This window comes from Odontesthes bonariensis, chromosome 3 (genome assembly GCF_027942865.1).
Source record: "Odontesthes bonariensis isolate fOdoBon6 chromosome 3, fOdoBon6.hap1, whole genome shotgun sequence".
NCBI lineage: Eukaryota > Metazoa > Chordata > Actinopteri > Atheriniformes > Atherinopsidae > Odontesthes > Odontesthes bonariensis.
This window is the reverse complement of record NC_134508.1, coordinates 865,534-880,919: the sequence shown is the minus strand read 5'-3', so window position 1 is coordinate 880,919 and position 15,386 is coordinate 865,534. Positions and strand designations below refer to the sequence as shown.

Below are 15,386 nucleotides of genomic sequence, written 5' to 3'. Positions count from 1 at the left end.
TGTCTCTGATTCTCACCTGTCTGTCTCTCTCACCTGTCTGTCTCTGATTCTCACCTGTCTGTCTTTAACTCTCACCTGTCTGTCTCTCTCACCTGTCTGTCTCTGTCTCTCACCTGTCTGTCTCTGTCTCTCACCTGTCTGTCTCTGACTCTCACCTGTCTGTCTCTGTCTCTCACCTGTCTGTCTCTGACTCTCACCTGTCTGTCTCTGACTCTCACCTGTCTGTCTCTGACTCTCACCTGTCTGTCTCTGACTCTCACCTGTCTGTCTCTGACTCTCACCTGTCTGTCTCTAACTCTCACCTGTCTGTCTCTGACTCTCACCTGTCTGTCTCTAACTCTCACCTGTCTGTCTCTGACTCTCACCTGTCTGTCTCTGACTCTCACCTGTCTGTCTCTAACTCTCACCTGTCTGTCTCTGACTCTCACCTGTCTGTCTCTGACACTCACCTGTCTGTCTCTGACTCTCACCTGTCTGTCTCTGACTCTCACCTGTCTGTCTCTGACTCTCACCTGTCTGTCTCTAACTCTCACCTGTCTGTCTCTGACTCTCACCTGTCTGTCTCTAACTCTCACCTGTCTGTCTCTGACTCTCACCTGTCTGTCTCTGACACTCACCTGTCTGTCTCTGACTCTCACCTGTCTGTCTCTGACACTCACCTGTCTGTCTCTGACTCTCACCTGTCTGTCTCTGACTCTCACCTGTCTGTCTCTGACTCTCACCTGTCTGTCTTTAACTCTCACCTGTCTGTCTCTAACTCTCACCTGTCTGACTCTGCAGGTCTTTCCCGCCGCCTGCTGCGCCTGCTTTCCGACTGTAGCTCCGCCCCCTCAGGTGTGGGAAACAGACAGGTGCCGGAGCGTCTGTGGGTTCTCTTTCTGTCGGCGGTGGAGATCTTCCTGTCCGACCTCCATAAGGCCAGTGATCTGATTGGACGGTTCCCTCTGACTCAGCGGTCCAGCAGACGCTCATTGGTCAACACAGGTGAGCTGGTGGCTCTGATTGGCTGAGCAGCGCCATTCCCTTCTTCTTTCGGATTTTACTGAGACAGCTCCAGAAAACCGTAGGAGCAGGAACCTTCTCAGGGTCCAGAAAACTTCAATAAGAACCGATAATATCTGAGTCCTCCTCCTGGGTTTGTTCCAGATAAAGACCCAGTTCCTGCCCTCAAGAAAAGTTGTTTTCTTTTTAAAACATTTTGGGTATTCTTCACTGAGCACACACCTACAGGATGACTAATAACACGCCATTATGGCGTGTTCCCACTATGCAGTCAGGTACGGGTCGGTTCAGTCCGGTACGGGTCGGTACAGTCCGGTACGGGTCGGTTCACTCCGGTACAGTCCGGTACGGGTCGGTTCAGTCCGGTTCAGAACGGTACGGGTCGGTACAGTCCGGTTCAGAACGGTACGGGTGGGTTCAGAACGGTACGGGTGGGTTCAGTCCGGTACAGTCCGGTACGGGTGGGTTCAGTCTGGTTCAGAACGGTACGGGTCGGTTCAGTCCGGTACAGTCCGGTACGGGTCGATACAGTCCGGTACAGGTCGGTACAGTCCGGTACAGTCCGGTACGGGTCGGTTCAGAACGGTATGGGTCGGTACAGTCCGGTAAGGGTCGGTTCAGTCCGGTTCAGAACGGTACGAGTCGGTACAGTCCGGTACGGGTCGGTTCAGTCCGGTACGGGTCGGTTCAGTCCGGTTCAGAACGGTACGGGTCGGTTCAGTCCGGTACGGGTCGGTTCAGTCCGGTACGGGTCGATACAGTCCGGTACAGGTCGGTACAGTCCGGTTCAGAACGGTACGAGTCGGTACAGTCCGGTACGGGTCGGTTCAGTCCGGTACGGGTCGGTTCAGTCCGGTTCAGAACGGTACGGGTCGGTACAGTCCGGTACGGGTCGGTTCAGTCCGGTACGGGTTGGTTCAGAACGGTTCTCTTATTTCAGTGTTTCCACTACCACCAAAGCGTACCGTTCCCATGGAGCCCATGGTTCCCATGGAACCCGTTCCCACGGAACCCGGTCCCACAGAACCCGTTACCATGGAACCCATGGTTCCCATGTCTGTAACCCTTCTGCTTGGGGTACCGAGCACACAGGACCCGTACTGTACCGAACCGACCCGTACCGGACTGTACCGACCCGTACTGGACTGAACCGACCCGTACCGGACTGAACCGACCCGTACCGGACTGAACCGACCCGTACTGTACCGAACCGACCCGTACCGGACTGAACCGACCCGTACCGGACTGAACCGACCCGTACTGTACCGAACCGACCCGTACCGGACTGAACCGACCCGTACCGGACTGTACCGACCCGTACTGTACCGAACCGACCCGTACCGGACTGAACCGACCCGTACTGGACTATACCGACCCGTACTGTACCGAACCGACCCGTACCGTACCGTACCGTACCGAACCGACCCGTACCGTACTGAACCGTACATTACTGACCCGTACCGTACCGACCCGTACCGTACCGTACCATACCGAACCAGACTGTACCGTACCGTACCGAACCGGACTGTACCGTACCGTACCGTACCGAACCGGACTGTACCGTACCGTACCGACCCGTACCGTACTGAACCGGACTGTACCGTACCGTACCGACCCGTACCGTACCGAACCGGACTGTACCGTACCGTACCGTACCGTACCGTACCGAACCGACCCGTTCTGAACCGACCCGTACCGGACTGAACCGACCCGTACCGTTCTGAACCGACCCGTACCGGACTGTACCGACCCGTACTGTACCGAACCGACCCGTTCTGAACCGACCCGTACCGGACTGAACCGACCCGTACCGTTCTGAACCGACACGTACCGGACTGTACCGACCCGTACCGTACCGACCCGTACCGGACTGTACCGTACCGTACCAAACCGAGCCGTACCAAACCGAGCCGTACCTTACTGACCCGACCCGTCTGTTTCCCTGTCAGGATGTAACGATGGCGTGGTGGGCGTGGCCGCCCGTGTGGCTCTGGTCCAGGTCCCGTGGCTCACACTGGAGGAGGTGCCGAGCACCGATCTGACCAATCACATCGCAGGACTGGAGGCCATGCTGAGCGAGCTGCAGCTGAGGGTGAGCTGGACCTTCTGGTCAGAACCCGATGGAACCCGTGTTCCTGTGTGACCTGAGCTTTCTCCGCAGGTTCCGGTGGCGTTCTGGTCGGTGGAGGCGACCCAGCCGGCGTGGGCCGAAGCTCGCAGTGATGTCATCGACCCAGAGGATGACCTGGAGGAGCTGATGGAGGTGGAGGTGGTGCCCAGCGGCGTGTCGGCCTGCTGCCCGCCGCCGTGCTGCGTCGGGTAGAAGAACGCGTTCCACCGAGCTTCACTTTGAAATAAAGTTAAATCTGTCTTGAAACTTTATTTGTCAGCTTCTGGTTTATTCACCTGAATATAAACACCTGCTGATGACCGCGGTCACATGACTCAGGAACACCTGCTGATCAGTTTTTATTCTCCTGGAAACCAGCTTTAAAGCAGCTGAATTATACCAAGGAGCCTCTGACAGATTACCTTCCTTTCAGAGGGGCAAACATTGTTGCCCCTAACCATTGTGCCGACCGAGCAGCAAACACGGTAACAGGCGCGGCTGTCAGCAGGCAGTGATACGAAGGGAGAGAAAATAGGGCCAAGAGATTGTGAGGTCTGACTTTTTCCTGTTGAACGCATATTGTTCTGAGAAGCAAAACGCTTTATTTTTTAAACCCCAGCCAACTAGCCGGACTACCTTCATCAGCACCAAAACGAGGCTGGAACTCTGCTCACAGGACGCAGCAGGGGGTAAGAAGATGTTCAGAAATGATGTTGCTGATATGGGATGTTACACAGCTTCATGTCAGAAGAGGCGAACTGTCCCTTTAAGAGGCGAACCGTCCCTTTAATTCAGATAGAACACCTCTGAGCACCGGGTTAGGAGTCACAAAGGCTGTGTTCGAAACCGCCTACTACTCGTACTAACTTTAACTTTTTTTAAGTTCCCGGATGCATACTAGATTCTCCGAAATGTTGGGTATGCATCATGAGGTTACTACTCATACTCGTTGCCGATCGTCATTTCCTGTCAAAACGGCAGTTTCAAGCTAGCTACAACGAGGGTAGGTTCACTTCCTGTTTTCAAAACAAAAGCACCAATTGTATGGTAATGGCTTTCCCTATGATGAAAGGCAACGGGTATTTTATTTTGGGAAAATAACAGGAAGTGCGTTGCTCACTGCGGCTAGCTTTAGTAGCGCCGAATTCGTGGGAACAAAATGGTAAACAGCCGGTATTTTGTCAGGTTTTCAACACGTTGGGGATCTAAACGACTACTTTCTCTCCTGAAAATGTTTCAAATGTTGCTAAAGTTTACAGAGTTTAGAGCTTAAGGGAAATCAGCTTCAGGCCGGCTGATTTCGGCTCGGGCAGGAGCCAAATGCATTGTGGGTAAACGCTCTGCATACTGTCTGATCCATGAGTATGCAGTATGTGGTTTCGAACACAGCTAGGGTTAGGAATTAGCATCACACCGAGGCAGCGGGAGTTGAATTAAGAACTTTATTGACAGAGAGGTGAACAAACATAAAAATATTTTACAGAAAGACGGACAAAGGCGGCGTGGACGTGACATCACTTCTGGAAGGCGGCGTGGACGCGGGCTCTGAAGGCTGGAAGAGAAACGACAGTTAGACCTGCAGGTTCTGCTGGACCCGCTCAGAGTTGGTTTCTGTTTGGTTTCTCACCGTCCTGGTCGGCCCACAGCTCCGCTGCCGCCGTGTTCAGAGGACTCTCATTGTTGGGTTCTGAGGAGGACAAACAGAGTGAACCGGAGAAACTCTTTGTTTCCTAAACTGTCTCTGTTTCCTAAACTGTCTCTGTTTCCTAAACTGTCTCTGTTTCCTAAACTGTCTCTGTTTCCTAAACTGTCTTTGTTTCCTAAACTGTCTCTGTTTCCTAAACTGTCTCTGTTTCCTAAACTGTCTCTGTTTCCTAAACTGTCTTTGTTTCCTAAACTGTCTTTGTTTCCTAAACTGTCTCCGTTTCCTAAACTGTCTTTGTTTCCTAAACTGTCTGTTTCCTAAACTGTCTCTGTTTCCTAAACTGTCTTTGTTTCCTAAACTGTCTTTGTTTCCTAAACTGTCTCTGTTTCCTAAACTGTCTCTGTTTCCTAAACTGTCTCTGTTTCCTAAACTGTCTTTGTTTCCTAAACTGTCTTTGTTTCCTAAACTGTCTCTGTTTCCTAAACTGTCTCTGTTTCCTAAACTGTCTTTGTTTCCTAAACTGTCTCTGTTTCCTAAACTGTCTTTGTTTCCTAAACTGTCTTTGTTTCCTAAACTGTCTCTGTTTCCTAAACTGTCTCTGTTTCCTAAACTGTCTCTGTTTCCTAAACTGTCTCTGTTTCCTAAACTGTCTTTGTTTCCTAAACTGTCTCTGTTTCCTAAACTGTCTCTGTTTCCTAAACTGTCTCTGTTTCCTAAACTGTCTTTGTTTCCTAAACTGTCTTTGTTTCCTAAACTGTCTCTGTTTCCTAAACTGTCTCTGTTTCCTAAACTGTCTCTGTTTCCTAAACTGTCTTTGTTTCCTAAACTGTCTCTGTTTCCTAAACTGTCTCTGTTTCCTAAACTGTCTCTGTTTCCTAAACTGTCTTTGTTTCCTAAACTGTCTCTGTTTCCTAAACTGTCTCTGTTTCCTAAACTGTCTCTGTTTCCTAAACTGTCTTTGTTTCCTAAACTGTCTTTGTTTCCTAAACTGTCTCTGTTTCCTAAACTGTCTTTGTTTCCTAAACTGTCTCTGTTTCCTAAACTGTCTTTGTTTCCTAAACTGTCTTTGTTTCCTAAACTGTCTCTGTTTCCTAAACTGTCTTTGTTTCCTAAACTGTCGCCGCCGGACTCTCATTGTTGGGTTCTGAGGAGGACAAACAGAGTGAACCGGAGAAACTGTCTTTGTTTCCTAAACTGTCTCTGTTTCCTAAACTGTCTCTGTTTCCTAAACTGTCTCTGTTTCCTAAACTGTCTTTGTTTCCTAAACTGTCTTTGTTTCCTAAACTGTCTTTGTTTCCTAAAACTGTCTCCGTTTCCTAAACTGTCTTTGTTTCCTAAACTGTCTCTGTTTCCTAAACTGTCTCTGTTTCCTAAACTGTCTTTGTTTCCTAAACTGTCTTTGTTTCCTAAACTGTCTCTGTTTCCTAAACTGTCTTTGTTTCCTAAACTGTCTTTGTTTCCTAAATTGTCTTTGTTTCCTAAAACTGTCTCCGTTTCCTAAACTGTCTCCGTTTCCTAAACTGTCTTTGTTTCCTAAACTGTCTTTGTTTCCTAAACTGTCTTTGTTTCCTAAACTGTCTCTGTTTCCTAAACTGTCTCTGTTTCCTAAACTGTCTTTGTTTCCTAAACTGTCTCTGTTTCCTAAACTGTCTTTGTTTCCTAAACTGTCTCTGTTTCCTAAACTGTCTCTGTTTCCTAAAACTGTCTCCGTTTCCTAAACTGTCTCCGTTTCCTAAACTGTCTTTGTTTCCTAAACTGTCTTTGTTTCCTAAACTGTCTTTGTTTCCTAAACTGTCTCTGTTTCCTAAACTGTCTCTGTTTCCTAAACTGTCTCTGTTTCCTAAACTGTCTTTGTTTCCTAAACTCTCTTTGTTTCCTAAACTGTCTTTGTTTCCTAAACTGTCTTTGTTTCCTAAACTGTCTTTGTTTCCTAAACTGTCTTTGTTTCCTAAACTGTCGCCGCCGGACTCTCGTTGTTGGGTTCTGAGGAGGACAAACAGAGTGAACCGGAGAAACTGTCTTTGTTTCCTAAACTGTCTCTGTTTCCTAAACTGTCTCTGTTTCCTAAACTGTCTCTGTTTCCTAAACTGTCTCTGTTTCCTAAACTGTCTTTGTTTCCTAAACTGTCTTTGTTTCCTAAACTGTCTCTGTTTCCTAAACTGTCTCTGTTTCCTAAACTGTCTCTGTTTCCTAAACTGTCTCTGTTTCCTAAACTGTCTCTGTTTCCTAAACTGTCTCTGTTTCCTAAACTGTCTTTGTTTCCTAAACTGTCTTTGTTTCCTAAACTGTCTCTGTTTCCTAAACTGTCTTTGTTTCCTAAACTGTCTTTGTTTCCTAAACTGTCTCTGTTTCCTAAACTGTCTCTGTTTCCTAAACTGTCTTTGTTTCCTAAACTGTCTCTGTTTCCTAAACTGTCTCTGTTTCCTAAACTGTCTTTGTTTCCTAAACTGTCTCTGTTTCCTAAACTGTCTCTGTTTCCTAAACTGTCTCTGTTTCCTAAACTGTCTCTGTTTCCTAAACTGTCTCTGTTTCCTAAACTGTCTTTGTTTCCTAAACTGTCTTTGTTTCCTAAACTGTCTTTGTTTCCTAAACTGTCTCTGTTTCCTAAACTGTCTTTGTTTCCTAAACTGTCTTTGTTTCCTAAACTGTCTTTGTTTCCTAAACTGTCTTTGTTTCCTAAACTGTCTTTGTTTCCTAAATTGTCTTTGTTTCCTAAACTGTCTCTGTTTCCTAAACTGTCTCTGTTTCCTAAACTGTCTCTGTTTCCTAAACTGTCTCTGTTTCCTAAACTGTCTTTGTTTCCTAAACTGTCTTTGTTTCCTAAACTGTCTCTGTTTCCTAAACTGTCTTTGTTTCCTAAACTGTCTCTGTTTCCTAAACTGTCTCTGTTTCCTAAACTGTCTTTGTTTCCTAAACTGTCTTTGTTTCCTAAACTGTCTCTGTTTCCTAAACTGTCTCTGTTTCCTAAACTGTCTCTGTTTCCTAAACTGTCTCTGTTTCCTAAACTGTCTTTGTTTCCTAAACTGTCTTTGTTTCCTAAACTGTCTCTGTTTCCTAAACTGTCTTTGTTTCCTAAACTGTCTTTGTTTCCTAAACTGTCTCTGTTTCCTAAACTGTCTCTGTTTCCTAAACTGTCTCTGTTTCCTAAACTGTCTCTGTTTCCTAAACTGTCTCTGTTTCCTAAACTGTCTTTGTTTCCTAAACTGTCTCTGTTTCCTAAACTGTCTCTGTTTCCTAAACTGTCTCTGTTTCCTAAACTGTCTCTGTTTCCTAAACTGTCTCTGTTTCCTAAACTGTCTCTGTTTCCTAAACTGTCTCTGTTTCCTAAACTGTCTCTGTTTCCTAAACTGTCTTTGTTTCCTAAACTGTCTCTGTTTCCTAAACTGTCTTTGTTTCCTAAACTGTCTCTGTTTCCTAAACTGTCTTTGTTTCCTAAACTGTCTCTGTTTCCTAAACTGTCTCTGTTTCCTAAACTGTCTTTGTTTCCTAAACTGTCTCTGTTTCCTAAACTGTCTCTGTTTCCTAAACTGTCTTTGTTTCCTAAACTGTCTCTGTTTCCTAAACTGTCTCTGTTTCCTAAACTGTCTTTGTTTCCTAAACTGTCTCTGTTTCCTAAACTGTCTTTGTTTCCTAAACTGTCTCTGTTTCCTAAACTGTCTTTGTTTCCTAAACTGTCTCTGTTTCCTAAACTGTCTCTGTTTCCTAAACTGTCTTTGTTTCCTAAACTGTCTTTGTTTCCTAAACTGTCTTTGTTTCCTAAACTGTCTTTGTTTCCTAAACTGTCTTTGTTTCCTAAACTGTCTCTGTTTCCTAAACTGTCTTTGTTTCCTAAACTGTCGCCGCCGGACTCTCATTGTTGGGTTCTGAGGAGGACAAACAGAGTGAACCGGAGAAACTGTCTTTGTTTCCTAAACTGTCTCTGTTTCCTAAACTGTCTCTGTTTCCTAAACTGTCTCTGTTTCCTAAACTGTCTTTGTTTCCTAAAACTGTCTCCGTTTCCTAAACTGTCTTTGTTTCCTAAACTGTCTCTGTTTCCTAAACTGTCTCTGTTTCCTAAACTGTCTTTGTTTCCTAAACTGTCTTTGTTTCCTAAACTGTCTTTGTTTCCTAAACTGTCTCTGTTTCCTAAACTGTCTTTGTTTCCTAAACTGTCTTTGTTTCCTAAATTGTCTTTGTTTCCTAAAACTGTCTCCGTTTCCTAAACTGTCTCCGTTTCCTAAACTGTCTTTGTTTCCTAAACTGTCTCTGTTTCCTAAACTGTCTCTGTTTCCTAAACTGTCTCTGTTTCCTAAACTGTCTGTTTCCTAAACTGTCTTTTTCCTAAACTCTCTTTGTTTCCTAAACTCTCTTTGTTTCCTAAACTGTCTTTGTTTCCTAAACTGTCTTTGTTTCCTAAACTGTCTTTGTTTCCTAAACTGTCGCCGCCGGACTCTCGTTGTTGGGTTCTGAGGAGGACAAACAGAGTGAACCGGAGAAACTGTCTTTGTTTCCTAAACTGTCTCTGTTTCCTAAACTGTCTCTGTTTCCTAAACTGTCTCTGTTTCCTAAACTGTCTTTGTTTCCTAAACTGTCTTTGTTTCCTAAACTGTCTTTGTTTCCTAAAACTGTCTCCGTTTCCTAAACTGTCTCCGTTTCCTAAACTGTCTCTGTTTCCTAAACTGTCTTTGTTTCCTAAACTGTCTTTGTTTCCTAAACTGTCTCTGTTTCCTAAACTGTCTCTGTTTCCTAAACTGTCTCTGTTTCCTAAACTGTCTCTGTTTCCTAAACTGTCTTTGTTTCCTAAACTGTCTCTGTTTCCTAAACTGTCTCTGTTTCCTAAACTGTCTGTTTCCTAAACTGTCTCTGTTTCCTAAACTGTCTTTGTTTCCTAAACTCTCTTTGTTTCCTAAACTCTCTTTGTTTCCTAAACTCTCTTTGTTTCCTAAACTGTCTTTGTTTCCTAAACTGTCTTTGTTTCCTAAACTGTCTTTGTTTCCTAAACTCTCTTTGTTTCCTAAACTCTCTTTGTTTCCTAAACTCTCTTTGTTTCCTAAACTGTCTTTGTTTCCTAAACTGTCTCTGTTTCCTAAACTGTCTTTGTTTCCTAAACTGTCTCTGTTTCCTAAACTGTCTCTGTTTCCTAAACTGTCTCTGTTTCCTAAACTGTCTTTGTTTCCTAAACTGTCTGTTTCCTAAACTGTCTTTTTCCTAAACTGTCTTTTTCCTAAACTCTCTTTGTTTCCTAAACTCTCTTTGTTTCCTAAACTGTCTTTGTTTCCTAAATTGTCTTTGTTTCCTAAACTGTCTTTGTTTCCTAAACTGTCTTTGTTTCCTAAACTGTCTTTGTTTCCTAAACTGTCGCCGCCGGACTCTCGTTGTTGGGTTCTGAGGAGGACAAACACAGTGAACCGGAGAACGGAAGCGGGCGGTTCTGGTACCTCCCAGCAGGCTCTGGATGGACAGCAGGATGGAGCGCACGTCGTACAGCGCTGACCACTTGTCCTTCAGGATGTCCAGGCAGATGAAGCCCTGCTCGTCCACGTTGGGGTGGAAGCACGGCGTGACGAACTTCACCCGCGGCGCCTGGTACGGGTACCCGGCCGGGAAGTCCAGGGACAGCCGGTACCGCAGGTCCTCGTACACCTGAGGGGTCAGAGGTCAGCATGATGTCACCAGAACCATGACCCACAGAACCAGGGCCCACACATCTGTGCGTGCTTACCGTCCCCCGGGCGCCGTCAATGGTTCCGATCCATTTAAAGAGGTTATCCGACTCTGGAAAGGCCGAGATCCCCTTATCCCCCGACATCTGCATCAGAGACAGTCACATGATCACAGGTGGGTTCCAGCTGTTGGTCTCTGATCGGAATCAGGAGTTTCTGATCGGACCGGGCTGGGATGGTTCTCACAGGATTCTGACTTTGTACTAACAGAACCGTCCCATGACTTCGTTTAAAGGCCCGCCGCCAATGGTTAAAGGCCCGCCACCAATGGTTAAAGGCCCACCGCCGCGGTTAAAGGCCCAGCGCCAATGGTTAAAGGCCCGCCGCCAATGGTTAAAGGCCCGCCGCCGCGGTTAAAGGCCCACCGCCACGGTTAAAGGCCCGCCACCAATGGTTAAAGGCCCGCCGCCAATGGTTAAAGGCCCGCCGCCACGGTTAAAGGCCCGCCGCCAATGGTTAAAGGCCCGCCGCCACGGTTAAAGGCCCGCCGCCGCGGTTAAAGGCCCACCGCCGCGGTTAAAGGCCCGCCGCCGCGGTTAAAGGCCCGCCGCCGCGGTTAAAGGCCCGCCGCCGCGGTTAAAGGCCCGCCGCCACGGTTAAAGGCCCAGCGCCAATGGTTAAAGGCCCGCCGCCGCGGTTAAAGGCCCGCCGCCGCGGTTAAAGGCCCGCCGCCGCGGTTAAAGGCCCGCCGCCGCGGTTAAAGGCCCGCCGCCGCGGTTAAAGGCCCGCCGCCGCGGTTAAAGGCCCGCCGCCGCGGTTAAAGGCCCGCCGCCACGGTTAAAGGCCCAGCGCCAATGGTTAAAGGCCCGCCGCCAATGGTTAAAGGCCCACCGCCACGGTTAAAGGCCCGCCGCCACGGTTAAAGGCCCGCCGCCAATGGTTAAAGGCCCGCCGCCACGGTTAAAGGCCCGCCGCCACGGTTAAAGGCCCGCCGCCAATGGTTAAAGGCCCGCCGCCGCGGTTAAAGGCCCGCCGCCGCGGTTAAAGGCCCGCCGCCGCGGTTAAAGGCCCGCCGCCGCGGTTAAAGGCCCGCCGCCACGGTTAAAGGCCCAGCGCCAATGGTTAAAGGCCCGCCGCCGCGGTTAAAGGCCCGCCGCCGCGGTTAAAGGCCCGCCGCCGCGGTTAAAGGCCCGCCGCCGCGGTTAAAGGCCCGCCGCCACGGTTAAAGGCCCAGCGCCAATGGTTAAAGGCCCGCCGCCAATGGTTAAAGGCCCACCGCCACGGTTAAAGGCCCGCCGCCGCGGTTAAAGGCCCGCCGCCACGGTTAAAGGCCCAGCGCCAATGGTTAAAGGCCCGCCGCCAATGGTTAAAGGCCCACCGCCACGGTTAAAGGCCCGCCGCCACGGTTAAAGGCCCGCCGCCAATGGTTAAAGGCCCGCCGCCACGGTTAAAGGCCCGCCGCCACGGTTAAAGGCCCGCCGCCAATGGTTAAAGGCCCACCGCCGCGGTTAAAGGCCCGCCGCCAATGGTTAAAGGCCCGCCGCCGCGGTTAAAGGCCCGCCGCCAATGGTTAAAGGCCCGCCGCCAATGGTTAAAGGCCCACCGCCACGGTTAAAGGCCCGCCGCCAATGGTTAAAGGCCCGCCGCCAATGGTTAAAGGCCCGCCGCCAATGGTTAAAGGCCCGCCGCCGCGGTTAAAGGCCCGCCGCCAATGGTTAAAGGCCCGCCGCCAATGGTTAAAGGCCCACCGCCACGGTTAAAGGCCCGCCGCCAATGGTTAAAGGCCCGCCGCCAATGGTTAAAGGCCCGCCGCCAATGGTTAAAGGCCCACCGCCGCGGTTAAAGGCCCAGCGCCAATGGTTAAAGGCCCGCCGCCAATGGTTAAAGGCCCACCGCCACGGTTAAAGGCCCGCCGCCAATGGTTAAAGGCCCGCCGCCAATGGTTAAAGGCCCACCGCCACGGTTAAAGGCCCGCCGCCAATGGTTAAAGGCCCGCCGCCAATGGTTAAAGGCCCGCCGCCAATGGTTAAAGGCCCACCGCCGCGGTTAAAGGCCCGCCGCCGCGGTTAAAGGCCCGCCGCCAATGGTTAAAGGCCCGCCGCCGCGGTTAAAGGCCCGCCGCCGCGGTTAAAGGCCCGCCGCCAATGGTTAAAGGCCCGCCGCCGCGGTTAAAGGCCCGCCGCCGCGGTTAAAGGCCCGCCGCCAATGGTTAAAGGCCCGCCGCCGCGGTTAAAGGCCCGCCGCCGCGGTTAAAGGCCCGCCGCCGCGGTTAAAGGCCCGCCGCCACGGTTAAAGGCCCAGCGCCAATGGTTAAAGGCCCGCCGCCAATGGTTAAAGGCCCACCGCCACGGTTAAAGGCCCGCCGCCAATGGTTAAAGGCCCGCCGCCAGGGTTAAAGGCCCACCGCCACGGTTAAAGGCCCACCGCCACGGTTAAAGGCCCGCCGCCGCGGTTAAAGGCCCGCCGCCACGGTTAAAGGCCCGCCGCCAGGGTTAAAGGCCCGCCGCCAATGGTTAAAGGCCCGCCGCCAGGGTTAAAGGCCCACCGCCACAGTTAAAGGCCCGCCGCCGCGGTTAAAGGCCCGCCGCCACGGTTAAAGGCCCGCCGCCACGGTTAAAGGCCCACCGCCACGGTTAAAGGCCCACCGCCACGGTTAAAGGCCCGCCGCCACGGTTAAAGGCCCACCGCCACGGTTAAAGGCCCACCGCCACGGTTAAAGGCCCACCGCCACGGTTAAAGGCCCGCCGTATCATTAATGACATTATTCCTGCTCTTGACAGGGGCATTGTTTTCTTCTCCACTTTCCTGGTTGTAGAGTAGTTAGCCGTAACCTTAACGTAGCAGCGCCACCTCTGTGACGGAGAAAAATTGCAACTACTGGCGCATCGACTTGCGCCATCGTATATAGCCGGCAGGAAATCGTGATGTCATCAACACTGCTCGCGCTAGCAGACGCGTGTGATGTGAAGAACTGATGATGTGATCAGAAGGGTGGGGATGATCAATGATCATGTGACCTGCTGATCAGCAGGAAGCTGGTGCTGATCAGTGATGACAAGAAGTAAAAGATCGACTCACCATGAGAGTCATCAGCTCCTGCTGCAGCCTGCGCACGCACGCACACACACACACACACACACACACACACACACACACACACACACTTTCATTAATAAATAAATCCTTTAGAGTTCATGCTCATGTTGCTGCTTATTACCTGCTCTGTGACAGATCGTACTTTAACACCTGACTACTGTTCCCAGCTATAAGACTGTTTCTGCCTTAAAATGCTTCATTTCCCTCCTACTTATAATGTATGGATTAAAAAATTATGGGACATCTACCAGATGGAGCAAATGAATTACTCATTAAGACTTCAGAAACCTATTTTTATTAAAGGATGGGAACCCGTTATAGCTCTGCTAATACAATAAGTGTATAGCATAAGACTTCTGGTTAGGTACTAAATACATTCACACCGCCAGTCATTTGATACCTAGAGTGGATATTTCCTTTTTTCCCCTCTTTCCTCCCTTCTTTCTCTCCTTCCTTTAAAAAAAAAAAATCATTTATTTTTCCTACTTATATTATTTCTTTTTTTCCCTTTCAAATTATCACTACTATTAAAATTATCATTATTATTTTTTTTCTAAATCATGTTCAGTTATTTATCTTTATTTCATTTTCACTTCAAATCTGTGTAATTGGTCCTATGTTTTATTAGTTTTCATTTATTGAACTACTATATTTCATGACTGTTGATTTTGCTAAGATGATGTGCAGCTGTAAACAGAAACAGGAAAACATGTACATGAAGGGAAATTTGACTTGTCATGTTACCATTGTGAAAAAATGAATAAAAAATAAGTCATAAAAAAATTCTTCATTTCATTAAAGATAACAGAACAGCAGTTTAAAGGAGCAGTTACAGCAGTTTATCATCTATAAACGCAGCTTCCAGCCTGTGTTCAGCTTCATTTAAGAGTCTTATGTTGAGCAGACAGTCCTTTCCATTGGCTTTAATAACGCATTAAAGTCATCACAGCAGTCTTTTTCCTGACCAAAATGACCGTTTGTTCCGGTCCAGGACTCACCGTTTGGAAACCGAGCCTCTGGCCGCGCTGCCGCCGCTCTCACTGCCCTTCAGAGCGGCCGCGGAGGAGGCTGCCGCCGACGCTGGGTCCGTGTTCTGGGAGGCCATGAATACAAACGGTCCGGTTCCTGTTGGAAACACACAGCGGGTCACACAGACCTCCCGGGCCCAGGGGGACCAACCCCCTGACCCGGGTCCCTGACCGGTGAACCTCCTCCGCTAACAGAAGCTACACCGACGGACAGCTCGGTCCGTTAGCAGCTTCATGCTAACGGCTGCTACAGTTAGCTCTGATGTTAGCATGTTTATCTCTAAAAACCCCAGAATAAACAGCCACGTCACATCGACATTATCGACACGATTTTAAACACATCCCTGTGGATAAAGACGCTTCCGGCTTCAAACCTGCGGGACTCACCTGGTGGTAGTTCGTTAGCAAACCGAATGAAGACACTTCTTTTCGGATTCAAACTGAACGAACTCCCGCCCCTTAGTTTAAACAAAATCTCCGTCACACAAACAGCCAATCACCGCTCAACTTTTAAAACCAAACAGTCTCGGACTGACCAATGATCAGGACGGTCACTGACAAAGCAGTACTGTGATTGGTCAGGAGAAGCGAGTGGAACGGGACAAAGCCTGTAGGAGCTACGTTTGATGCTGACGTCACAACACTGAAACTTTAAATACCAAAACCTTTCTTCTGTCACAGATTCCTCTCCCACATACCTTATCAATCTAATATTGTTGCTTGCTAAATTTCGTATTCATAAAAGTAAAATAATGCACAGGAAACCACTTTTTGACCTCTGTAAAATTGTATCTTGACTCAATCTCGAATTCAATTAACAAAAAGGCTATAAAAACAATAAGTATTTGGAAAGACTATAACTT

The 15,386-nt window shown here is 48.8% G+C and overlaps 2 protein-coding genes across 3 annotated transcripts in view; one reads left to right on the top strand and one right to left on the bottom strand.

Annotated features, from left to right (window-relative positions):
* The window catches only part of LOC142377632 (regulator of G-protein signaling 9-binding protein), a 29,350-nt gene extending 26,021 nt beyond the window's left edge, over positions 1-3,329 (top strand). For both annotated transcript variants that reach the window (XM_075461940.1, XM_075461939.1), the window contains 3 exons: positions 781-984; positions 2,952-3,094; positions 3,164-3,329. In XM_075461940.1, the coding sequence (XP_075318055.1) occupies positions 781-984; positions 2,952-3,094; positions 3,164-3,325 (509 nt within the window). In that variant the 3' untranslated portion in view covers positions 3,326-3,329. The remainder of the gene's footprint in view (positions 1-780; positions 985-2,951; positions 3,095-3,163) is intronic.
* Positions 3,330-4,540: 1,211 nt separating this feature from the next.
* Positions 4,541-14,991, bottom strand: LOC142377631 (ubiquitin-conjugating enzyme E2 C-like). The gene is made up of 7 exons (XM_075461938.1): positions 14,911-14,991; positions 14,494-14,620; positions 13,478-13,505; positions 10,459-10,545; positions 10,175-10,379; positions 4,740-4,799; positions 4,541-4,664 (listed from the first exon to the last, which is right to left on the bottom strand). The coding sequence occupies exons 2-7, from the start codon at positions 14,598-14,600 to the stop codon at positions 4,627-4,629; spliced, it is 525 nt and encodes a 174-aa protein (XP_075318053.1). The 5' UTR covers positions 14,601-14,620; positions 14,911-14,991; the 3' UTR covers positions 4,541-4,626.
* Positions 14,992-15,386: the final 395 nt, after the last annotated feature.

Coding starts and splice junctions, on each gene's coding strand:
- LOC142377631 (XM_075461938.1), bottom strand. CDS start 14,600: ATGGCCTCCCAGAACACGGACCCAGCGTCGGCGGCAGCCTCCTCCGCG. Junction 13,506..14,493: donor AGAGGCTCGGTTTCCAAACG/GTGAGTCCTGGA, acceptor GTGCGTGCGCAG/GCTGCAGCAGGAGCTGATGA. Junction 10,546..13,477: donor AGGAGCTGATGACTCTCATG/GTGAGTCGATCT, acceptor TCTCTGATGCAG/ATGTCGGGGGATAAGGGGAT.